This window comes from Copadichromis virginalis, linkage group LG14, assembly GCF_057382275.1.
Source record: "Copadichromis virginalis isolate Kocher_CV1m ecotype Utaka linkage group LG14, C_Virginalis_male_GT1.1, whole genome shotgun sequence".
Taxonomy (NCBI): Eukaryota; Metazoa; Chordata; class Actinopteri; order Cichliformes; family Cichlidae; genus Copadichromis; species Copadichromis virginalis.
In genome coordinates, this window is record NC_140631.1 from 26,532,350 (window position 1) to 26,558,774 (window position 26,425).

Consider the following 26,425-nt stretch of genomic DNA (forward strand, 5'->3'; position numbering starts at 1 on the left):
AAAAGAGAGTGGATCATTTCAATATAGAGACTGTCTGAAGGTGAACATATTTGTCTTTCTAAAAGTTGCACACAAAATATGCATTAATTTATTTATAAATCGTGTCTACTTTGGCATCCAGTACAAAAAGTGAAATAAAAATAATCTTTAAAAAATGTATTTAGGAATTTTAGGAATCTTTTAGAAAAAAAAATCTTGTGAAGTAAGACACACAGAGTAGTGAATTTCAACACGTATATATTTTACTTGCAAGGAAGGAAAAACATACACAGTGAACGTCTATTCAATTACTCATTGGGGCAATCCCGCCAGTTGTATTTATACACTTAACAACTTTATGCCAAGATTCAGCTGTGTGCAGGCAGGAGAAGGAGCCAAACGCAGACACGAGGGATAAACTCAAAATGCCACAGCTTTATTGGCAGACATTGGGAAAGCATACACAACTACAATGAAACTAAAATGGGAAAAAGCTAAACTGATACTGAAGGAGACACACAGGGTTGTGTAGATCATTTTAGACCTTTTAGATTGCTTGCTCACATTGCTTTTTAGTAACAGGAAGCTATTTGAATACAAGAGAAAACAAAGCAGGTTAAATAAATGTTTGTATTTATTTATTTGAATCCTTAAAGGACAATAGGTCCGGTCAAATATTAAACATTTACAATATAACTATGCAATATATTATATTAACAACAAGGCACTAAATCAAGCAGGCAGTGTTTATGTTTGCTTATAGCTTAAATGTCCCTCAAATCCTTACTAAATTCCTTACCATTCTTAAATTCCCATACCTATCCTTACCATTTCCACAACTATTTTACATGAATCACATTCAAAGAAACAGAAATTCATGGAATTTTTAGTGGGTCCTTCTAACATATTTGTATTCTTGATATTGGCACTAAGTGTTTATCATTCATTAGAATTAACAATCACAGTACATCATGGACTTTACTGCAAGTATTCAGTTGTATGGTTCAAGGACGTGCAAACAGTTGTCACTTATATTTTAGTTCAGTGCAAGAAACAAAGTTACATTTAGATTTTGTTCAAATTTAGATTTGAGCAACAACATTGTGCACCAGCTTGCTGTGTTACAGTATTGATTATTGTCAAGTTGTGTGAATCACTACAATGTGAATCCCCGTAAAACTGAAGTGAAAAGCTACGTTGTCTTTTGTTTTCTTTACTTAAAGTACCTAAATTCTGTCTGTGATACGACATCTTGGGATGTGTTAAACAACAGAGCAACATGGTTTGGCTGGACACAGGCACAACACATCATGTGAAGTATTGTATACTACTGATAAATGGACAGGTTCTTCTATATAACACTTTTCTACCCTACCTGAGCACTCAAAGCGCTTTATATAGCGTCCCTCATTCACACATTCATACAACGACTTCTTCCTGTGTTTAAGTTCGAGCTAACATTCACACTGTGATGGGTGAATCAGAGAGCGATTTGGGGTTAGTATATTAGGTTGCAATGCAACCATAATAAATATGGTAACAAATTACTTTGTAAAATAATGTTAACCAGTGTAATGTAATTTGTAATTAATTACTTTTTTGAGTGATAAAGCCAACACTGTGAGTAAATATGTGGGGAAAAAAGAACTTCAAAGACGAGAGTAACAGATCCACACTGACCACGTATACATCAGCCAGTGGTGACTAGTCATGAACATTTGGAAATAATGAAATGGAGTGACTGAAGAACAGAGTCATGATTGAAATCAATGAAAACATTAACTTTGTTAAAGTAGTAGGTCTTCCCAGCAATCAGTTTAGGGGAGCTGCAGCGATCATCTCTTTCCAGGATGTAAGGCAAAGGCAGAGCTTTCACTTTGGCCTCCATCCCATGGACCTTCAGCACACTCCTGAACACAATGCTCTGCAGCGACACACTTTCCACAGTCCCAATGTGCACTAAACAATGAGACACACAAGTACTTTACATATACTTGTAAACAGCATTTGTTCTGATATTTAAAAAAAAATCTAAATAACAGATGATATCTTACTTTCTTTGCAAAGATCGATTTTGTTCAGATTATCCACAGATAGAAGTCTGGATCCTAAAAAAAAGAACATTGTAGGTGCATTATTGGTTAAATACAGAATCTGGGCTGAGGCATTGAGATAATATGACATACACTGAAGATAAACTTTGTGAGAGAACAGCTCATCAGACACAACAGACCATTAATCATCTTTCTCTGATCCTGTCCTGGTTCATGGATTCTTCTCAGCCCCCCAGCACAGCATGACCACAGGGTGGTGTTATAGTAAAGGTGACCACAGCATCTGAACCCTGTCTTGGCAGAGTAGAGCACCTCTTTGTCCTCATTTGAGCAGCAAATGTCCTGGTTTTTGAAAAGATATATAGCATTTTATGTTAAATAAAAGCATGATTGATTGGACTCATTGAACACTGTGTTAGTTCAGGCAAGCCATAAAGTCAACTTCAGCCTGTAATGTTGATACAGAGCTGGTATCAGGCACATTTTTGGAGATTAATAGAAAATATTACTTTGACTAAAGTCAGTCTGACTGTCAAATATACAGTAAATACCTCCAGCAAACAGTTTCAAGATAGAGAGATGAAGCATTTGAAAGGAAGTGATTAGAATGGTTCATCAACCCTGATAATTATTGCTGGTTCAGATTAGAATGGCTTCTTTTGCTAATAATCTCTACCGAATTGTTGTGAATCTAGCTTTTGCAGAAGGAATCATAAAATGTACACAGAAGATGATTAATCTGCTTTAAAAAAGCCTCTAAATGTTTATGAAAAGTTTTTAACAGTTGGCCAAGTAGCTCCAGTGATGAGTCACTTGTTACATCATGCTGTTTTCATTCACTTTATGCTGACTGTGCTTAAGTTAAATATATTTTTGATTTGTAGTTCAGTTATGCAGAGTTATGCAGTTAGAGAGAGAGTTGCGGTTTCCTGTTTACCCCTCAGGCCCATATCAGTTTCTCTACTTTACCAGTGTTATTCATGTTGCTTCAAAATTACAGACAGGACTCTGAGATAGTTAAAAAGCTCAAGAAATCTAACTTTTCAACAGTTGTTTATTTTTTCCATTTTCATATTGGTCAAATCATGGTTTATGCGTCATTTTGATATGACACCAAGAGGCAGAAGGCACCAGTCAGAAAGAGGCGCTTTAACAATGATAGGCCACTGTAAACAAGACACACAGTGTGAAAAGTTATGGGACAGGGAGGCCAACTTAGCTGTGTTAAATCTAATGACATAATACAGTGGAATACACGAATAAGATGAACAAACAACAGATTTTCATCATCATTACTAATTCTACCTGTGGCTTTTGCAGAATGGATCCGCAGCACTGCGCATCCCCTCCATGCTTGTCTAATGATGTCAGATTGTACAGTGTTCCTGCACAGCACTTCATCTGTGGGTCTTTAATGTTGTAGGCTTTGACCCCACAGCAGTAAATGTTTTCTGATTTCAGATGTCTGGTTGGAAAACAGCGGGACACATTAATATCAAATAAGGACAAAAATAAATAATTATGTTTGTAAGAGGCTGAGTTAGATGAGTCTGTAAGGAGGCAACAGATGAAATGGAGGAAACACACTTTGAGGCTGGAATTCTTGCATGCAGTTCATTTACAAAAAAATGTGATTACCAGGTTAGTGGAATGAACAACCAATGAAGAAACTTGTGCCAACAAACTTAAGATTTAAAAAAAAAAAAAAAAACTATGGAAAACTATAAATCAACTACATGAAACTCTAAAAGGCTTACCTGGTAAGATCCCAATCCCCCCTACTATAAAGGGGCTTGGAACTTATCATTGCCTGTTTGGCAGTCTGGATCTCCAAAGTGGATTGCATTATGGAACAGAGTAAACCTGTTTACTGTTTTCCTAAACCTCAAACATCCCAGATAAGTTGAATTGTCAATACTGACAATTTAACTTTGCAATAAATAGTTTTGAATGCATAGGCCCCCTGCACAATTATGTTATAGTATGAAGATGATGACTTGGGAAATGCTAACATTACCAGAAATATGTATTTTATCTAACCTACTTACCACTTGAAACAAACTAATAAAGAAGTGGTTCACAGCAGCATTAGTGTCACATTCACTGAGACAACTCTATTCTTTCGGCTAGATATAAAACAATAGAAATTGCCATCTTAGTGTTTTGTGGGCCATACTCAGTCTTAGTCCTCAAGAGGCATGGGTTATCCTGTGACAGAGTCTTTATGTATAGTGTTGGATGTCATTCTGGAAGCTAACTTCTTCATTTAACAGTCTTTACACAAGCTGTGCACTGAAAGCAGAACATCAGAGCTCCACTTTAAGCTCTCAGTCATTGTCTACATAGAATGCATTTATACCAAATGCACTTTGACAGCTACTGCAACTGGAAACAGACTCAAGAGCAGCCAAAAAGTCAACCAGTTCAACTCCAACAGACATAACCATAAAAGTGAATCCTGAGTAAAAATACCTGGTGAGTTGGGCAATAATCTATATATTAAATTCAAATGTGTCACTTCAAATTGCAAAATACTTAATGATGCAATAGCTAAATACTTTAGCTCTAAGATGAGTCATGACCACACAGAAACAAGACACGGAACACAATGAGACACCACACAGACTGAAAGAAATGTATTTTAAGAGTCCTGGGAACCAAACGAAGGCAGGGAAAAGTTTGTTACGCAACTGTCTGTGTGTCTTAGAAACCATATGAAATCATCAGCTATGAAAAATGTTTCATTCTACTTCTCTTCTCTCTCTCTCTCACTCAGAAGACAATACATTAAACTAGTTTCCATGCTCCCAGCTGCTCTGACTGACTAAATTCAAAACAGGAGCCATTAGATACTAATCAGATAAAACAAAAGAAGAAATCCCTTTTCAGTGAATTTTATCAGCAATGTAAAGCAATATGTCTGTGAAGGTTCTCAGTCATCCAGGCCATCATAGTCAAAGGAGCTTGCAAAGAAAAGCGTCTGGACTTCTTTAAGTTACTTGAAGATGTTTCACCTCTCATCCGAGAAGCTTCTTCAGTTCTAAGGTCAAATGGTGGAGAGTCCCAGATATAAACCTAGTGGGAGTTTCCCCCCACAGAGGGACAAAAGGACCCCCCGATGATCCTCTAATCGCCTGAGCCAAGGTGTGAAACTGGGTGTGGGTCCCAATCAGCCAGATTTTCGGGTGAGTTCATTGTGAAACCTGGCCCCACCTTATCATGCGAATTCCTGAGATCAGGTGGCCCAGGATGTGAGTGGGCGTTAAGGCGTCTGGGAAGGGATCTCAAAACTGGATTATAGATGGCAGAGAGTTGGTGTCGTAAACCACCGCCTCTGTTCAAAGATGGTCGCTCACAGTGGACATAGATGGCTTCTTTCACTCCTCTTTCAAACCATCTGTCCTCTCTGTCCAAAATGTGAACATTGGCATCCTCGAAAGAGTGTCCTTTATCCTTAAGATGCAGATGGACTGCTGAGTCTTGTCCTGTGGAGGTGGCTCTTCTATGTTGTGCCATGCGCTTGTGAAGTGGCTGTTTGGTCTCTCCAATGTAGAGGTCTGAGCATTCCTCGCTGCACTGTACAGCATACACCACATTGTTAAGTCTGTGTTTAGGCGTTTTGTCTTTCGGGTGAACCAGTTTTTGTCTGAGCATGTTGCTGGGTCTGAAATAGACTGGGATGTCGTGCTTGGAGAAAACTCTCCTGAGTTTCTCTGATACACCAGCTACATAGGGGATGAAAATGTTGTTGCGTCTGTCTTTCTTATCCTCCCTCGCTGGTGTCTGATCTTCTTTTCTGTGCCTCTTTGCTGACTTTAAGAACGCCCATTTAGGATAGCCGCACGTTTTGAGTGCTTCCTTTACATGTGTGTGTTCCTTCTTTTTTCCTTCAGGCTTAGAGGGAACATGTTCTTGGAGTAATTAGGGTCCTAATTACTCCAAGTTTGTGTTCCAGAGGGTGATGGGAGTCGAACAGGAGGTACTGTAGGGTCCTAATTACTCCAAGTTTGTGTTCCAGAGGGTGATGGGAGTCGAACAGGAGGTACTGGTCCGTGTGTGTGGGCTTCCGGTAAACTTCGATGTTGAGGTTGCCATTCTCTTCAATGTGCGCTGTGCACATTGAAGAGAATTGACAGCGTCTTCATTAATCCCATGCAAACGTACACCTATCTGGAACAACCCTGACATATTACAAAACAATAATATGATAAACTTTTCAGATTGGAGTGGTAAAGGAATCAAATATTTAGAACATATACTAGAAGGAACAGAATTTATTTCATTTGACAGACTAGTTACACAATATGGGATCAACAAGAAAAGATTTTTAGAATATCAACAAATTAAATCCATAGTAAAAAAGAAATTTAAACCGGGTCAAGTTGAACTACAAACACCACCAAGTGTGGTTCAATTTCTTACTCTTAAAACCCCCAAATTACTATCCAAAATATACAGAATGCTTTCTAAAACAGATGAATCAATATCACTTCCTATTGCAAAATGGGAAGCGGATTTATCAGTTAACTTAGACCTAAACTTCTGGTCTCAGATTTGCTTAAAAACCTTTCATCTAATTAGAAATCCCAGTCTTCAATTAATTCAATACAAAATATTACATAGAGTGCACTATACAGGTCATCGGATATTCAAGATGGGCTTTACGTCTACCAACAACTGCTCACATTGCCAAACCAATTCACCGGACAATTATATCCACGCTCTTTGGTTCTGTCCACCAGTTCAGAAGTTTTGGCGCGAGATATGTGAAGACTTATCGAAGTGTCTGAAATGTAACATTCCAACTTCCCCCTTAGTGTGTTTGTTGGGCAGCTTAGATAATGTCACTTCAGAAAAGAATATAGCCCATATGGTTTTCACTGCCCTATGCATAGCCAAGAAAACAGTCCTAATGAACTGGAAAAATAAAAGTAATCTTAATTCTAACCAATATAGAAATTATCTATTAGATTACATTAGTCTTGACACAGCCTCTGCCACCACATCAGATCAATTGCTCTGGGCTCCTTTGATCAGTTCCATCACCTAGTGGGGGTGGGGGGTCATAGTTTGGTCCCGCCTTCACTGTTGTGATTGGTGTGGGGGTAGGGACAGGCTTAGGGCGTCGGGGGGTTCCCCGGAGGCATTTTCCTTGGGGGGCTCAACCCGGGGTAGCGGTCATGTCCGGTTAGGGGCTCTGTTGGCTCTCAGGTGACTGTTTCCTCGCGGCTGCGTGCAGCGGGACTAGGGGAGGGTCTGTGCTGACGGACGTGGGTTACTGACCTGGTAGCCTGGCTGCCCCTGGGTGGGTCCGGGATGGGCGTGAGGTTCTGGGGGCGCTCCGTCTCTGGGCTGGGGCCCGGGCCGGGCCTCGGGGGCTTGGGTCCTGGTTGGTGTGTTGCCGGGGTTGTGGGCGGGTGGGTGCATGGGGGCCCAGCCCTGGAGCAGGGTGCCACCGGTGCATCGAGCCACCTGGGGGGCTCTTCAACTGGTGGGGAAGATTGTCACATCTTGCAGGAGCTTTCCTCTCCTCAGGGGCTCTCTCTACAGGAGGGGGAGATACAGGAGAGGTGGAGGAAGATCTCAGCCTGGGTGTTTATTGTCTTATGTAGTCTGGAAGAAGAGTGGATGGTGGGGTGGGTGCAGTTTTCTCTGTGGTGGGGTTGGGTGGACTGTCCTGGGCTCTGTGGGGCCGGGAGGCGCTGCTGCGCTGGGCCCCGGTCTGGATGGGCCCGGGCCCCCTTTCCCTGGTGGGTTGTGGAGTATGGGGTGCCTACTCCGCGACCCTCCGGAAGGAAGGGAGGGGCAAGTGACCCCTCCCTGGGGCCAGCTCCCCCGCTGACCCCAGGGAGGGGTCACTTGCCCCTCCCTTCCTTCCCTCCCCATCTCCAGCTGCCTCCCTCTTCCCGCTCCACCACAACCACCCACACATGCAGGACCTTGGAGTAGGGGTATGTCACCAGGGTGCAGAGGAGGCCACCCCCCCCCCCCCCCCCCCCCCGTCCCCTTCTGGCTGCCTCTGCCTCAATTTTATCCCACAACTTAGACATTCACATTACTCACACTCTCATTACACATACATATAGGATCTTGGGGGTGGGCACGATACACGGAATCCAAAGTACCATCAGGGTGTACACCCCACCCCTGGCGTCGTTGCCCACCTCTCAATGTTAAATACACGTAGACATTGAGGGCCAGAAGGAGGGACCATGTGCTTACCTGCTGCTCTCTGGCAGGTAGCTCCATGCCCTCCTGGGTTTTAAATGCACCTTAGAACACACATGCATCAACACTACAATGAGCGGGTGGAGGGAGGTTTGGAGTCTTCTCTCACCCCCATTCTCTGCGACCTGCTGGAGCGGGGGGGCTAGGAGGAGGAGTTGGCCATCCGACTGCGGTCTGGAGTGTGGGGCCTCCCTGCTGCTGCGGAGTCGGGGCGGTCTGCCTCCCCCCACCGCAGGGAAAAGGGTAACACCACCTGGGTCTGGGTGCAGTTCCCCCCCTCCAGGGGCAAGGGTACCTAGACCCGGGGCTTAGAGTACGCTTGGGGAGTGTGATCGTGTGTACAACGTCTCTTTATGTCTGTCTCCACGTTGGTTGAGTGTGGAGTAAGTGTATATGAGAGCATGAGGGTGGGAATGGATGTTTGTAAATGTGTGTGCCTGTATTTCTGTGTCTATATGTCAGGTCGGGTGTCAGGCGCCACCTCTCTGGGGACATCTTAGGCCCTCCAAGGTATGGAGGCCTATCTCCCCCTACCACCACTTCCCCTGCCAGTGGCGGACTCCCTCAGACATCGGTGCGTTGGTGGTTCTTTGTGTCCGGGGATGGGCGTCCAGGTACACACCGGCTCACTCCTTGGCGGCCGCTTATCGGGGCCTGGAGCCTGGGGCTTGCTCGGGCCACTTCGGAGGTGGGGTGCCCCCGGCCTCTCGGCCTGGGGCTCGGTCACTCAGGCACGGCTGGCTGCCGGCGGAGCTCACGGGCGCGTCACTGCAACTCCCCCTGGCTTCTGCTCCGCGGCTGCTGAGTGAGCCCTCATCTGGGACTCTCCTCAGCTCTTTCTGGGACAGTGGCGCGGCTGCCCCTCTGTTGGTCTTCCTTGGTCTCTTGTGTTCTGGGGGCCTCTGGATGTCTGGAGTTTTGATCTCCTCCATACCTGCTTCATGCCCTGGAGGATGGGGCTGTGGCCCCCCCACACCCTCTAGCAGATCATTACATGAAGGAACCTTTTAAAAAACAAAAAACAAACGCGTCCATGCTCACAGGTGTACACACGGGTGATCACACCCACAACCTACACCCTTTTTGGCTCCTACCTCAAAGCACACTGTGTTCTGTTGATCTTATGTGCTGCACAATAATGTTTAATATTTAGTATTTACTGTCATATTCCCATATATCATTGTGATGTTGTTTATTCTATCACTCTTGTTCTCTTCTGCTTGTTTTCTTTTTTCTTTCTCAGCAGGTGACCCAGGTGATTGATATATGCATTTTTTTTTCTTTTTTTCTTCTTTTTTTTCTTTTTCTGCTCATTCTGTTGGTTTTTGGTTTTTGCCCTTCTCCCCCGTCCCTCTTCTCAGCTGTTTCTCTTTCCCTCTTTCTTCTCCCCTTCTTTCCCCCAGTCAAGTCTGTCCCGTATTCAGTAAGTGAAAATAAAATAAACAATAAAAGGTGAATCAAATGGACCATTATGGCAAGGCTGGGATGGTCAATTTGGTAAAGTAAATCCGTTGGGCATCTTTCTTTGCCTTTAGACAACAATTCTGATGGCAAAAGAGCCAAACGGGACAGGCAAAAAAAAAAAAAAAAAAAAAAAAATGTGCACAGCGCAGTCCAGGAAAGGCAAACAGTTATCCTTTGTGTCTTCCCTGGTGAACTTGATGTTTTTATCCACAGCGTTAATGTGCGCAGTGAAGGATTCCACTTCTTGTGTCTTGATTTTGACCCAGGTGTCGTCTACATATCTGTACCAGTGGCTGGGTACTCTTCCTTTGAAAGAGCCAAGAGCCTTCCTTTCCACTTCCTCCATGTAAAGGTTGGCTACAATAGGTGACACGGGGGAGCCCATAGCACAGCCATGTTTTTGTCTGTAAAAGCCTTCGTTGTATTTGAAATATGTAGTGGTGAGGCAGAGGTCTAACAGTGTGCAAATCTGATCGGGTGTGAAGTTGGTCCTGTCCTCCAAGGAGCTGTCTTCTTGTAGTCGTTTTCTGACAGTCTCCACGGCCTCCGTGGTGGGTATGCAAGTGAAGAGAGAGACTACATCAAAGGACACCATGGTTTCATCTGGATCCAGGGTAAGTTTCTGGACCTTGTCGGTGAAGTCGGTGGAGTTCTTGATGTGGTGTGGGGTGTTCCCCACGAGAGGAGCAAGGATGGTAGCAAGGTGTTTAGCAATGTTATAAGTGGCTGAGTTTATGCTACTGACTATGGGTCTGAGTGGGACAGCTTCCTTGTGGATTTTAGGAAGTCCGTAAATGCAGGGTATGGCATCCCCTGGGTAAAGGCGGTGATATGTAAGGCGGTCAATAATTCACATGTTCACATTTTGGACAGAGAGGACAGATGGTTTGAAAGAGGAGTGAAAGAAGCCATCTATGTCCACTGTGAGCGACCATCTTTGAAAAGAGGCGGTGGTTTACGACACCAACTCTCTGCCATCTATAATCCAGTTTTGAGATCCCTTCCCAGACGCCTTAACGCCCACTCACATCCTGGGCCATCTGATCTCAGGAATTCGCATGATAAGGTGGGGCCAGGTTTCACAATGAACTCACCCGAAACTCTGGCTGATTGTTACCCACACCCAGTTTCACACCTTGGCTCAGGCGATTAGAGGATCATCAGGGGGTCCTTTTGTCCCTCTGTGGGGGGAAACTCCCACTAGGTTTATATCTGGGACTCTCCACCATTTGACCTTAGAACTGAAGAAGCTTCTCGGATGAGAGGTGAAACATCTTCAAGTAACTTAAAGATGTCCAGACGCTTTTCTTTGCAAGCTCCTTTGACCCCAATGTAAAGCAAGTAAACAGAACACATGCACACAATCACCTGTGTCCATTGCAGCAGATCTCAGTATGAGGCTGGTAAATTTCTATCCCACAGCAGTGTTGTCCTGGGCTGCCGTGAAACTGAGAACAACACATGGTCCCTTTAGCCGGGTTGTAAGGAATACCCATCTCTGAACATTCCTCTCCATCATCTCTGCCCTCGTACAAGCTCTTATTACAACACAGAACTCCACGTTGTGCCGAGCCATACGGCGTCTCTCCACAGCACTTGAAGAATCAGATATAATACAGTAAACTGTGCAAGCAGACACAACCAGACTCTCTAGTTTACACATTCAAAGCTAAACAGAGAAATGCATGAGTTATGAAGAAAAAACAGATGAAAAATGCAAATTAAGAACATAAAACACTTGCGAAAATTCTGCATTACATACATGTAACATCCATGCATTATGTTTCTACAGTCTTTTAGCCTTACCAGACTTTTGATCCTTTTGCATTGGCAGTAATGAATACGGACTATCATGGTCCCCGTGTCTGCCCGGCCGGCCCCGCAAGGTTACATGTGTTTTTGTTTACTCTCTCTTTCTCTTGCCCTGCTGCATGGGCGGAGCTCTCTGCGGGCTCCCGCCCTTGGTCCACATACCTATTGCCCATCAGGCTGCCATTATGTGTTTGCCATTTAAAGCCAGGACGCAGACAGTCTCATCACTGGATGATTGTGCAAGACACGTTAGTGAGACTCTAGCCTCAGTGAACTTTTGTGTGTAAATCTGTGATTTTGCTTAACCAATCTCTCTTATGAATAGTTTTCCCGGACCCATAAACTACCCGCTGTGTGGACGTGTGTGAAGAAGAGAGCGTGTGTGAGAGAGCTTCCCCTTCCCGGATTTTCCCCCTGGACCCTAGGAACCCCGCATTTCCTCCACTGTAAATATTCTGCACCTGGTGATTGTGTAAAAACAAAAACTCTGTTTTTGGGACTGAACTCTGCTCTGCGCTTGAGTTCCCATCATTGCTTGTGACACGGACGGTGTTAAGGGAATTTTACACGTAGAAAACAGAGATAGAATCCAGCCTCTGGCACTGTGTGAAAGCAGTGGCCTGGACCTCTGAATTCTGTTGTCAAAGAGTAGCACTCTTGCCAACTTTCTACATTGTAAAGCTATATGATTGAATTTAATAATAAAAGGTATGTATGCTTTCAAACATTTTTCTGCTTCAGTAAAACAGTGCTTTAGATTTTCAACTTTCAGTGGAAATGGTGGTTTGATCATTTTTCCCTGTAGGGGCTGGGGAGCAATTAGTACATTACCTGATCGATCCAAGGCTTCCACGGAGATACACGTCCATCGCAGCAGACCTGAGTATGTGGGTTATACACTGTAGCTGTGGCCTTCCTTTGACCTAAACAGGGTGGTTTAGAGAATAGAAAGAGGAGAAAGGAGATATAGCGAGCAAGTTTTAACTCATTCACTCTTTGAAGTCAGAGCTTATGTGTTTTCACATCCTTTGAACAGTCCTGAATTTCAAGTGATGTAAAAACATTGTTACACTTTTTGATTTCCGCTAACAATGAACGAGTTCAGACAGACACCCAGAATTCTTCTGATTTCCCCCCTCTTATTTCTTGCATAGTCATGGCTGTAGCTCAGGTGGCAGAGCAGATCAGCCACTAATCAGAAGGTCGGTGGTTCGATCCCAGGCTGCCTCCTGGCTGCATGCCAAATATCCTTGGGCAAGATACTAACCCCATGTTTGCCTACTGGTGGTAGTCAGAGGGCACGGTGGCGCCAGTGTCCGGCAGCCTCGCCTCTGTCAGTGCGCCCCAGGGCAGCTGTGGCTACAACGTAGCTTGCCATCGCCAGTGTGTGAATGTGTGGGTGAATGACTGAATGTAGTGTGAAGCGCTTTGGGGTCCTTAGGGACTAGAAAAGCGCTATACAAATGCAGGCCATTTACCATTTACCATTTATCTCTTAATTTACCATTAGACCCGTGACCTGTCAAGAGCTGGAATAAGCTCAAGAATGTGTATAATAACTGATAATTATATGAGCAATTTCTTCTTCCTGTTGTTGCTACAATAACATATTAATGTTTCATGACTATCAATGCAAGTTCCTACAAGAATGATCATGACAAAATCACATTATTGTGATCTCATAGTTTGTTAACTTGGACCAAAAAAAAAAAAAAAGGCTAGAAATCCTAGAGCATGGCTCAGCTGATTGTAGAAGGGGGGTGGATGAATATGTCAAACACAGGTAGGAAGGTAAAATCCTTCTTTTTATGTTTTGCTGCTACTGCTTCTTTGGGTATCATGTCGGTTTGCATTCTCAATACTACATTCCACTAAATCCACTAAAGGTTCTTTAAAACAATCTTCTTTCTTTTGTTTTAACTGTTTACCTCTAGAGGTATTTTCCAAAATTATAAGTACCACAGAAACAAATGACGCGTTCAAGTAATTCTTTGTTTTTTTACAATGATACACATAAGACAAACATGACAAAGAAACAATTGCTCACTCAGCTCTAACTGCCTTGTTGGGGTGAGGTTACTTGTTCAACTTACTCTACTACATAGCTACATACTACATACACCACAGAGTGATGTAATACAGTAGTAACAACCAAAACAACTACAAAACAAAGGCAAACAAACAAATAGATAGTGACACCTGAGTTGTCGAGTGAGTGAGGCTTGTGGTTACTCTCACAGCAACGATTTTGCTTTGGATTGTAACACGACGACCCACAGAGATGTGTGTTTGGTTCAGTGCTGTGGATGTGTGTAAAACAGGCAACAATCAACACAAAACAGTCCATATCACATTAAATTTAAAAAAAAAAAAGAAAAGAAGTATGGAAACAATTTGTTTTATAATGTAGGCTGCACAACTTATATTCAAATTTTATGCACATTTCAGTGCAGTAATGGATTTAATGATTTTCTAGAAGTTTGGTTGGTTTCTAATCCTTGACCTCCAATCATGCTATAGTTATATTTTTTTGGGAGTCAGTGGAAATGGAAAGGATCTCCTAAGTGTCCTAAGCATTATTTTTAATCTTTCAGGTTATTGTAAAGACATACATTCTGACCGAAATAAACAAACAAAAAATGTATTCCCAAACCTAACCAAATATTTTAGTGTCTAAACTTAACCATCATGTATAAGTGAAAGTAATCAGGGAGCAAAAACAAAGCGAAACAATGTGGAAAACAGAAAACTTCTTAACTTTCTTAACTCCAAAAAACCTGAACTTAATTTTTTTGACCGTTTGAGAATATAAAGAAAATTAAATGAATAGTCAAAACAATCCTTTGCTACTTTGTAAAATAGTCATACTTTGTGTTATGTCTGTAAGTTACCTGCATGATTGTACATCTTTCAGTGGAGTGTTTCATTCACACTAAAGCTTGCTCAAAAGGGCTTGCTGAGTTTCTATCTGTATAAGGTTCTTAACTATGTAAAGTGCACTGACGGTATATAAAGTGGAACTATATTGATTGATTAAAACTTTTTATTTTGAACATGTTGAAAAAAGTACAACAACATAGAATTAAAAGAGACAAATAAACAAAAGAAAAGAAAAGAAAAACGAGGAACCACAACCAAACGTTTTCATTAACTTACCATTTGGGTTGGAGCTTGAATATCTGAAAGATAAAATAAAAGATTTAACACACACACACACACACACAGAGAGAGAGAGAGTCTTGTTTTCATATCTTCGTGGGGTATCTCGTTGACATAATGCTTTCCCTAGCCGCTTACCCTACTCATCAAAAATAAACGCCTAATCATAACCCTTAGTCTAAACTTAACCATAACCTAATTGTAACCCTGACACTAATTGTACCCCCCCCCCCCCCCCACACACACACACACACACACACACACACACAAACAGATTTCTGTTTAATAATTAATTTTAAAAAATAGGATTTTATTCCTGATTTGCCTCCTTGTCCCTTTTTTCAAACTTGACATTTTTATTGTTACTTCCAGAGGTCCCCTGGACTTCCCAAGAAACACAACACCTACCTTCTGTTTCATACCTGTGGATATAAAGCACAAAGAGTTTTCATTAACCAAAACAAACAAACAAAAACCCCTATAAAACCCCTATAAAAGTACTATACTTAATTTGAGAATCACAGTGTGGTATGATAAGTGTTTAGGTTTTTATTTTGTTAAAAATAAATGACAAGTTCTGATATTAAAATATAGTTGACTCACAGCAAGACAAATTCGTCAACTGTACTTCAGCACTATGATTCTTATAACAGCAGCACTCAGTTTTGACGTTGAACTGGCCATGATGACAGCACACATGATCTCTGGACTTCCTTGTCAGGATCTTTTTATCATTATTTGGACCACAACACAACTTATTTTCCATATTGTAAATCTCTGTGGAATCTCTGTTTTTTAGATTAAATATGTTAATCTCAGTAAATGATCAGCTCTTTAAACTAAATGCTCGGTTTACATGTTTTTCATAAATGATATGCATTAAAGACTGCTTTTTCATTCAGGATTATAAGGTCTTATCAGCTCTACTCACCTTCACCACAACTTCCATTCTTTGGTGATGGCTTGTTGAAGTTGGTATTTCCACTTGAAAGGCCTGTAGAGGGAAAGACAAAGTCAACATACAGGCTTCACTCACAGTAATTAGCATAAGCTTCCTTTAACCATCCAAAGGAAAATGGAAAAAGGAAAATTTGCTGCAAGCAAACTAATCGAAAGCTCTTTTTTTTTCTTTTTTAGCAAATGTAACCATACATACAGTTTGACATACCTAAAGACTGATATGTAAAGTTGGACTCAAACTACAAAAAAATGTCATGAAATCCATTCAGCAAAGTATGACATGCTATTATGTACTGAGCTGACCTGGAGTGAAATTCCTGACACAGCAGGATGAATCCTTCGATTGTATCTCCAACTTCTCCTCATTTGAACAGCAGCACTGAGTCTCAGTGTCATACTGGCTGTGACCGCAGCACTCATGGTGACGGGAATTCCTCACCAGAATTGTCTTATTATCAGCTGGACCACAACACAACTGTTTGTCCTTATCAAAAACATCTGTGGAAAAGATCATTGTCATTTTTAAAATTTTTACTTCAAATATAACTCAACTGAGAAGCTGCTCCAGTATCCTCAAAATGTTTGAATGGAGTACATTTCACAGAATTGTAAAATTGTTCTACTGAAAAAACAATAATGTTTCTGTGTTTAATTAATAACATTTCACTGACAGCAATGATTTGTAATGAAGATGTAATTTAGTCTTCTTTTCCAACTGTGTGTCTGCTCACCTTTACCACAGCATTCAGCCATTGGTCCAGGTTTTGATATGATGGATGATTGACAACATATTTCATTGACTGGGTTGTAGGCCTTCAGGTCACAGCACTTGGACGCCTTCTCACTCAGACCCTGAGTAATACTAGCTGTAAAAACAAGATAACTTATTGTAAACAACAGAAAATTTGTTATGGCGAGTGGTTTATGGTAATGAAATCACTGCAAGGAAGTTCAGAAGTTTAAAGAAGCAAACAGTTGAATCTAAAAGTATCTGTCTGTGAAGGTTCTCAGTCAGATAGGTCATCGTAGTCTGAGGAGCTTGGAAAGAAAAGCGTCTGGACTTCTTTGAGTTGCTTGAAGACGTTTCACCTCTCATCCAAGAAGCTTCTTCAGTTCTAAGGGTCAAATGGTGGAGAGTCCCAGATTTAAACCCAGTGGGAGTTTCCCCCCAAAGAGGGACAAAGGACCCCCTGATGATCCTCTACCTAATCACATGAGCCAAGGTGTGAAAGCGGGTGTTGGTCACAATCAGCAAAGATGCACAGAAAAGAAGATCAGACACCAGCGAGGGAGGATAAGAAAGACAGACGCAACAACATTGTCATCCCCTATGTAGCTGGTGTATCTGAGAAACTCGGGAGAGTTTTCTCCAAGCACGACATCCCAGTGTACTTCAGACCCAGCAACACACTCAGATAGAAACTGGTTCACCCGAAAGACAAAACTCCTAAACACAAACGTAACAATGTGGTGTATGCTGTACAGTGCAGCGAGGAATGCTCAGACCTCTACATTGGAGAGACCAAACAGCCACTTCACAAGCGCATGGCACAACATAGAAGAGCCACCTCCACAGGACAAGACTCAGCAGTCCATCTGCATCTTAAGGACAAAGGTCACTCTTTCGAGGATGCTAACGTTCACATTTTGGACAGAGAGGACAGATGGTTTGAAAGAGGATTGAAAGAAGCCATTTGCGTCCACTGTGAGCGACCATCTTTGAACAGAGGCGGTGGTTTACGACACCAACTTTCTGCCATCTTTAATCCAGTTTTGAGTTCCCTTCCCAGACGCCTTAATGCCCACTCACATCCTGGGCCATCTGACCTCAAGAAATCACATGATAGGATGGGGCCAGGTTTCACAATGAGCTCACCCGAAACCCTGGCTGATTGTGACCCACACCCATTTTCACACCTTGGCTCATGTGATTAGGTAGAGGATCATCAGGGGTCCTTTTGTCCCTCTGTCCAGACGCTTTTTCTTTCCAAGCTCCTTAGTCTAAACGTATCCCGGTCAAAACTTACATTAACTACTGATTTTATCTACTGTTCTGATTTTATCTGTTTTGATTTTATATACTGTTTGTTTGTTTGTTTGTTTGTTTGTTTGTTTGTTTGTTTGTTTGTTTGTTTGTTTGTTTGTTTGTTTGTTTGTTTGTTAAGTGGGTTTAGAGCTCTGGGTAGCTCCCCAACTAGGTCTAGACTGGGTCTAGAGAGTATTTTAAATTCAGGGAATTTAAAATAGAAAGTAGCTCGTCCACAGAAGGACTGGTATGATAAGTGTGTTTCTAATGTAAGGTATGTTGCTGCGTTTGTATTGTGAGCTATCTGAAAACCTTTTTATTCTGTATTTACGTTACTTACATCCATGTGCTATTTTTTAGCTAGACATGTGTGTCATGCAAGCTAGCAGCACCCCATGAGAAATGGGCCAAAGTGTTTAAGTGTTTACCGGAGTTTTGCACCCTTGGCAAGCGGACTGAGGTATGTGATGAGAGATGATCTGTTGTTATATTTTATTTAACTGAACTGTGTAATCCCTTGATGCTGTTTGAAGTAACCCCTTTTGTTTTATTTAATCTGTGACTGTATATCTCAGAATTACTTGTTTGAACTTGCCTGAATTAACTTAAGCTCATTGTTGTTATTGCTCATTGTTATAGTTCAAAAGGTACTGTACGGGTATCAATTTTTTCTTATTTTATAGTTTTCACGGTGCTCAACGTCCAGAGAATGAGCCGTGTGTGGTGAGGAAATAAATGGCTGCACCCGTTAGAGACTCTTCTGTCGTTCTTGATGCCAAGGGCTGCTACATGGATGTTTCTTGTCTTATAAAGCACAATATATATGCTTCAAGTTGAATCAAAGTCATTGCTGATTGGGTAAGGGGGTTAAACGTAATGTAGCTTTTCAAACCAAAGTAGGAAGTTTATACAATCATCTGCAAGTTTAATTTGTAAAGTATTAATATTAACCTTTTTAATCTCAAGCAGTGCAATTTAACATCTCTGCAAACTGCAGCTACCAAAACAGGAGTTTAAAGAGACCGTTCTGATTCCTGAAGCGTAAATGAAAACAACAAACCAGTAAAACACTGAAGCTGCTTCTTTACATTCAGGCACTCTGGTTCTTTCACATTTACAAAGTCAAATTAACATTGGCTTTTAGTTAGCTAATTCACAAATTCATTACCTGTGATGATCTTTCCATGTTGAACTTTACAACAAGTGGCTGTAGCAGGATTGTAAGGCTCCTTTCCACAACAAAACAGATTTGAACCTGGATGAAGTTTGTTTTCACAGCAAGCAGCCTCCTGGATGTCATACTGTGTTCCATTGCAGTCTTTTCTAAAAAAGCACAGATAACAAAACCCAGGATATTATCCCTGTCACTCATTTCTATTCCACATACATAACATTATAACATAAGAGTAGATTTGGTGAAGGTAAACAAGTTTAAATCAAAAGCAATAGACAGTGCAGGTGGTGGAGGTGAAGAAGAGAATGCACGCAGGATATATTGGACAAAGGATAAAGAATGTTATATATGAAGCTGTCAGGCAAGAGGAAAAGATCCCAGATTAGATTTGTGAATATATTGAAGGAGGAAATGCAGAGGGCTGGTGTGATAGAAGAGGATAGAAGAGATAGGGTGAGATGGAGGAAGATGATCAGTTTTTGCAACTCCTAAAGGGAGCTGTCAAAAAAAGAAAAAGAATCTATAACTGTATGTCAACAGCAGTGCATTTACACTCACTATCTATTTCATTAAGTATACTCGTTCTGCTCCTTTTTAATGCTAATATCCAATCACCTAATTAAAAGGGAGCGACTCAGAGCATTTAGACATGTAGACATGCTCAAGAAAACCTGCTGATAGTTGAAACTGAAGTGACTATGAACATGGAATGGTTGTTGATGCTGGAGAGTCTGTTCTGACTATTTCAGAAACTGAAATCACAACTTGTTACAACCAAGAAACAAGATGCAGAAAAACATCTCTGAACATAACATGTCAAACCTTTAAGCAGAGCACGCCTGCTCCTCCTGTCAGCTAGGAACAGGAAACTGAAACTAGAATTCAGGACTCACTAAAATTGGAAAACAGAAGACTGACAAAATATTCTGATGAGTCTCAAACCATATCAAACTAGTTTTTTGAACATGACAAGCTCACTGTACTTAAATGACTAGCGCAGTCACCAGTTCTCAATCCAACAGAGCACCTTTGGGATGTGATTGAAAGAGATCTCTTTCAAAGAGATATCTGCAGCAAATGTTTGACGTTATCAAGTCATTATTCACCAAAATCTCTGAAGAATGTTCCCAGCAACTTGCTGAATGTATACCATGAAGGGTTAAGTCAATAATCCAGAAAACAAACTTTACATAAATGTCATAAATTGATTTACATAACATTAAGTGAAATTAGTATTTGATGCCCCACAACCTGCCCATAATTCTAGCTTCTCGGGAAGCCCGAAAATCCTATAAAAAAGGCAGCTTTTTTATAGGATGTGAGCTAGGAAGAGTAGGTGCTTGGTTGCTCAACCATTTGCAGAACTTCAAAGTAATTTGAAATGTGAAATGACCTTTAAATTCTGTATGTATATATGACATGTCTGCTTCATTTTGACAAGTAAATGATCATTTTAGGAAAACTAATCTTCTTTGTTTTTCTTTCCTCCTCTCTGGAGGGATTCTGTCATAGGCCAGTTTGAATTGAGAAGGCGTGGTCTAAGAGTATATAAAGGTGGACTGCTGGATGAGAGGTGGATAGGTTGCCATGTTGGAAGTTGCTGTGTGTGTGTAAAAGATTGGCCAATAAACTAAGGTTGCTCTCTGTTCAGTCAGGTGAGTTTGATGCCTGTGGGTTTCATAACACACATCTCTGCCTGTTTGCAGCAGAGGCGGAGCCAAACATTTGAAACACCTGGGGCTTAGCCATAAAGGGTAGTATGCATGTGGGAATTTTTTTTTTTTGGGGGGGGTAGAAATGAATGAAAAAGATTAATGGCTGACAATGGACGCCCCTCTGTCCTAGTGCTATTGGATCTTTCATCGGCATTTGACATGGTTGACCATAACATACTATTGGCGAGACTAGAGCACACTGTAGGCATCAAGGGCACTGCCTTGGATTGGTTTAAATCTTACCTCTCCGATCGGCTCTCTTCGGTTCACTTGGCTACCTCCTCCTCCTCCGCTGTACCTGTTTGCTGTGGTGTTCCCCAGGGATCTGTGCTAGGCCCTACCCTGTTCTCACTGTATATGCTTCCTTTAAGTGTCATTTTGGAGAAATACCACATTGCCTTTCACTATTATGCCGATGACATCCAGATCTATTTTGAGCTGAATGATGATCTAGCTATGTCCGTGAGTAACTTTCGAGAGTGCATGTGTGAGGTCAAGCAATGGCTTCTGGCAAATTTTCTTATCCTTAACGATAAGAAAACTGAAATTATGATCTTTGGCAGTGACGCTCTTCATGCCAAACTTCATGATGCTTTTGGTTTTCTCACTAGCTCTTTCCCTGACACTGTTAGGAATCTGGGTGTGCTACTTGACAGCTCATTTAAACTTGACAAACAAGTATCTGCTGTCGTCAGATCTAGTTTCTACCAACTTCGCCTTATTTCCAGGGCCAAACATTACATCCCGCACAATGACTTGGAAAAGCTTATCCATGCCTTTGTTACGTCACGACTAGATTACTGTAATTCACTTTATTATGGTCTCCACTCTACCCTTTTACATAGATTACAGACAGTCCAGAATGCCGCTGCACGCATTCTAACTAAAACTAGGAAGTTTGCTCACATCACTCCCGTCCTTGCTGATCTGCACTGGTTGCCTGTGAAATTTCGTATTCAATTTAAAATTCTGTTGTTTACTTTTAAAATTACTAATAACACAGGGCCAAGTTATCTTAAGGAACTCTTAAATTCATATCTTCCTACGAGGGCCTTAAGATCTTCCTCACAGTCATTGTTGGTTCAGCCCAGATCTCGCTTGAAGTCTAGAGGTGATCGAGCGTTCGCTCTAGCTGCACCTGAGCTGTGGAACAGTCTCCCGATTGGCATCCGGGCGTCTGATTCTATTCAATCTTTTAAATCACGGCTTAAAACATATCTGTTTGAACTTGCTTTTTCTACCAGTTAAATTCTCGCCTTGCTTCTAGTGTGTTGTTCTAATGTTCTAATGTGTCTGGTTGTTTTGCGTTGTCCTGTGCTGTCAATGTTTTCCATCACTGTGTTTGATGGTTCAGCTTTACAGCTTTACTCTGCTATAGCTCTGTGCTATAGTTTATTCTTATTAGTGGTTTTTACCTGTGAACATAATCTCACACTTATATGACTCTGACGTTATAGTCTTAATTATTTTATTATTTTATTGTTGCGTTGCCTATGTCCTCTATCACTGTGTATGATGGTACAGTTCTCTTTGCTACAGCTGTGTGCTATTGACTGTTCCTATTAGTGGTTTTTACCTGTGAACATAATCTCACACTTATATGACTCTGACGTTATAGTCTTAATTATTTTATTATTTTATTGTTGCGTTGCCTATGTCCTCTATCACTGTGTATGATGGTACAGTTCTCTTTGCTACAGCTGTGTGCTATTGACTGTTCCTATTAGTGGTTTTTACCTGTGAACATAATCCCACACCTATATGATTCTGATGTTTTAGTGTAAATCATTTTATTGTTTTATTGTTTCATGTAAAGCACTTTGGCATGCCCCTGGCTTTTAATGTGCTCTATAAATAAAGATTGTTGTTGTTGTTGTTGTTTTGTTCAAAAAAGAATGACTTCATATAGGAAAAATATATATCACATATCACGTATCACCTTAAACTAGTTTTTTAATTAAGCAGCAAGGCAGAACAAAGTCGGGGCTGTATCAAGACACGAGGACTAAACCCCAATTCAACCAGACCCAGAACTGATCCGGAATTAAAACAGGACTACAACAGTTCAAAACCAGGACTACTGAGGACTTAACCAAGACAGAACCACAATCAGAACTAGATGATAGTAGCACTAAAAATCATCATAGACCTGCACTACACTTATTTTTTAATTCTACCAAAGTACAATATTTAGATTGAAAAAAGTTTATATAATTATTTAGCCTTGTTGTGCAAACATTTAGCCTTGTTGTGCAAACATTTAGCCTTGTTGTGCAAACAAGCCTGCAAGCGCATGGCACAACACAGAAGAGCCACCTCCACAGGACAAGACTCAGCAGTCCATCTGCATCTTAAGGATAAAGGACACTCTTTCGAGGATGCCAATGTTCACATTTTGGACAGAGAGGACAGATGGTTTGAAAGAGGAGTGAAAGAAGCCATCTATGTCCACTGTGAGCGACCATCTTTGAACAGAGGCGGTGGTTTACGACACCAACTCTCTGCCATCTATAATCCAGTTTTGAGATCCCTTCCCAGACACCTTAACGCCCACTCACATCCTGAGCCATCTGACCTCAGGAATTCGCATGATAAGGTGGGGCCAGGTTTCACAATGAACTCACCCAAAACTCTGGCTGATTGGGACCCACACCCAGTTTCACACCTTGGCTCAGGCAATTAGAGGATCATCAGGGGGTCCTTTTGTCCCTCTGTGGGGAGTTACTCCCACTAGGTTTATATCTGGGACTCTCCACCATTTGACCTTAGAACTGAAGAAGCTTCTCGGATGAGAGGTGAAACGTCTTCAAGCAACTTAAAGAAGTCCAGACGCTTTTCTTTGCAAGCTCCTTTGAAACAAGCCTGCACAACTTAATAAATATAGAATTTGAAAAATAACAAACCTAAAAAGAAACACTAGGTACGAGATACATGAGTACCTATGATACGGTGATACTTTTGGTAAACAACCATTTGACTAACATGTGTGTCTCACCTGCTCTTGTTCCATCTCTGTTCCTCTCTCTCCCTCTTTGTGCTGACAATCATCAAATATACAGTTGAAACCAGATATTTACTTACTCTTGAGATAAAAACACTTTTTTAATTGTAACATCAAATCAGACTAAATGTTTATTTTTTTTAGATTGATAAATATAAAAAACATATTTGTTAACTTTAAGAGTAAAGAGAGAAACTATCTGTATTTCTTAATTGCAAATGGCACCAAATTGTATTCATAATTGAGCCACACTTATGGAGCTCCACAGTTCTAGCGGGCGATCGTGGCTCAAGAGTTGGGAGTTTGCCTTGCAATCGGAAGGTTGCCGGTTCGAGCCCTGGCTTGGACAGTTGTGTCCTTGGGCAAGACACTTCACCCGTTGCCTACTGGTGGTGGTCAGAGGGCCCGGTGGCGCCAGTGTCCGGCAGCCTCGCCTCTGTCAGTGCGCCCCAGGGTGGCTGTGGCTACAATGTAGCTTACCATCACCAGTGTGTGCGAATGGGTGGATGACTGGATATGTAAAGCACTTTGGGGTCCTTAGGGACTAGTAAAGCGCTATATAAATACAGGCCATTTACCATTTCTTTTCCTGGTGTTTTTGTTGACATCTCTTAATTTTCCCATTTCAAAGAAACAGGCTCTGTGTTTTGCCTTATATGCATCCACAGGTGTGCCACCAATTTACTCACATGGACTCTACTAACCTATCAGAAGCTTCTTCAGCTCAGAATGGAATCGTCTGGAGTTTTCTTATTAATTAACAATAAACTTAGTGTATATGTACTCCTAAATTTGATGAAAGTGATAAAAATAGACAGCTCTGTCTCTCTTTATTCTGACATTTAACTAATTCAAAAGATATTTCAATATTTATTTAACCAAAACAAAACAAGTTTACTCTAAATTGATGATGTACAGTAAAAAAATGTTCTTGTGTTTTCCATAAAGTGTATGTAAATATCTGGTTTAAACTGTGAATATACTGCTGTGTATTGAAATTCCTCTTGTTTTGCACAGAAATATACTGAACAACATCCAAAGCATAATATATAAAATACTACCAGAGTTTTTTCTTTGAAAGAAGCCCCTTATGTCCATTCTTGTATATCAGTGCATTATTGAAACTGATTTATTAATTATTTGTTGATTCACTCGAAGAGCAAGTAACGTAATATTGGTCAAGTGATCAGTTGGATATCAATCTTTCATGATACACCGTCATATTTACATTATTTGTACAGTACGAATGATTTTCTTTGGTACCTGGTCGAACTTCAGTTCTCCTCTGTCTGCCTGGCTGCGTTTCTCTAACAGCGCACTCGCAGGCAGCAGCTGCCCCGCCCCGCTTAGTGTCTGAGCTCGAATCATACCAATATTAGGGGGGATTTACGCACAGTCGTAAATTCCCGATGTGTGCACTATGTGCTTCGAATATTGTGTGAAGTTTTTGTTTTATACAGTGTCAGCCAGGCATCTAACTATGAAAAGATTACACTCCAAAAGACCCTGGGCTTCTGAAAAAACAACCCGTGCTTAAGCCCAGTAAGCCACCCCCCCGCTCCGCCCCTGATTCTGATAGTTTCCTATTTCCAGTGTCTTGTGTTTAGATTACTTTAGTTTACTGAAATGTGCTCCAGAGAAATTTTCAGAAATACTTTATGAACCAGTCCTGGTCCAACAGTCACTTTACACCAATGTGATGTGAAATGTATAATTTACTTGTTTGTCTATTTAGTAGTTAAACTTTTAACTTGAACACTATATATTTATTGATGCTGGACTCCCCCCGCCCCCTCACCCCCCTTATTTGTTTATCCTATTCTTCTGAGGAACATCATAATCGTCATGGGTTCCCTGAGCCGCCAGGTCAGTGCTTGACCTAATAATGGTCGAAATACATCACTTTTTGGGGGGGTTGTTTTAACACAACTTTTGAGAAACAATTGAGAAAGAGTCGACTTACCGAGAACAGTGGTTTTTGGAGGCTGCATTTTCTCCAACTGCAGGCTCTGCCAACAGATGCAAAGTCAAAGGTGTGAGTCATGGCATTAACAAGCTAAAACGTGTTAATATGTCAGCAGGTGTTCTAAACGAATATAATACATTCAGCATTGTTCAGACTTTAAAAGGTGAAAAACAAAAATGCCCCCCAGTTCTTCTTTAGAGACGAGTACAGTATCAGTGTACCGCATACACGCATAACTCTCTGCCAAATCAATTACCTTTCACTTTTCTATAACGCCCCTGTAAATTATTATCTTATGACGAAACACAGGCAGCGCATTCCCGACAAAGGTTTGCAAACACAGCTGAAAGTGAAAAACACAAAGCAAAAACCCAACAATAATAATAGTTTGGTACCTGGCTATGGAAACCTTTTCTGTGTACTTTCATGAAATTCTTTCATAAAAAAAGAAAAAAAAAAGCCCCCTCTAAGCATCCACTCACCGCTTACTCAGATTTAGTTAAATTAATATTTCAAATAGATTAAATAGGCTTTACACATAAACAAAGAGCATTTATTTTTAAAATAATAATGCTTTAATTTAATGAGTATATGATTTACATTTTAAATTACACATGGTGCTTTGTTTTATCTCCACTTTCTTTAACACAGGCAAGCTCACAACAAACATCAGTGGCCCTTTATTCTGAGCTCATTAAATAAATAAATAAAAATAAAACCTACTTACCATGAGCAGTGCTGAAGTCAATAATTAAACAAACTGAAAGAACAGGCAGATAAGAATTACTGTAAAGTTAAGAAAAATAAATTATTCAAATTATTCAAAATCTATTTCAGTAAAGGTGGGAAATTCGCCTACCAAATCCGAGAGTCCAAAACGGAATCAT

At 41.1% G+C, this 26,425-nt stretch overlaps 1 protein-coding gene and 1 long non-coding RNA gene across 2 annotated transcripts; one reads left to right on the forward strand and one right to left on the reverse strand.

The window, feature by feature from the left end:
- Positions 1-367: 367 nt before the first annotated feature.
- LOC146694083 (uncharacterized) lies at positions 368-26,425 on the reverse strand. Its single transcript, XM_085430159.1, has 16 exons — positions 26,398-26,425; positions 26,266-26,298; positions 25,536-25,581; positions 18,851-19,005; positions 16,388-16,522; positions 15,960-16,154; positions 15,628-15,690; positions 15,105-15,118; positions 14,694-14,716; positions 13,737-13,837; positions 12,369-12,460; positions 11,094-11,320; positions 3,339-3,498; positions 2,213-2,375; positions 2,034-2,087; positions 368-1,938 (listed from the first exon to the last, which is right to left on the reverse strand). Exons 1-16 carry the CDS (start codon positions 26,423-26,425, stop codon positions 1,688-1,690), a joined length of 1,740 nt encoding a protein of 579 aa, XP_085286285.1. The 3' UTR covers positions 368-1,687.
- LOC146694084 (uncharacterized) lies at positions 17,958-18,433 on the forward strand. The gene is made up of 2 exons (XR_014923874.1): positions 17,958-18,142; positions 18,366-18,433. It is a non-coding gene; the product is annotated as an uncharacterized LOC146694084 (long non-coding RNA).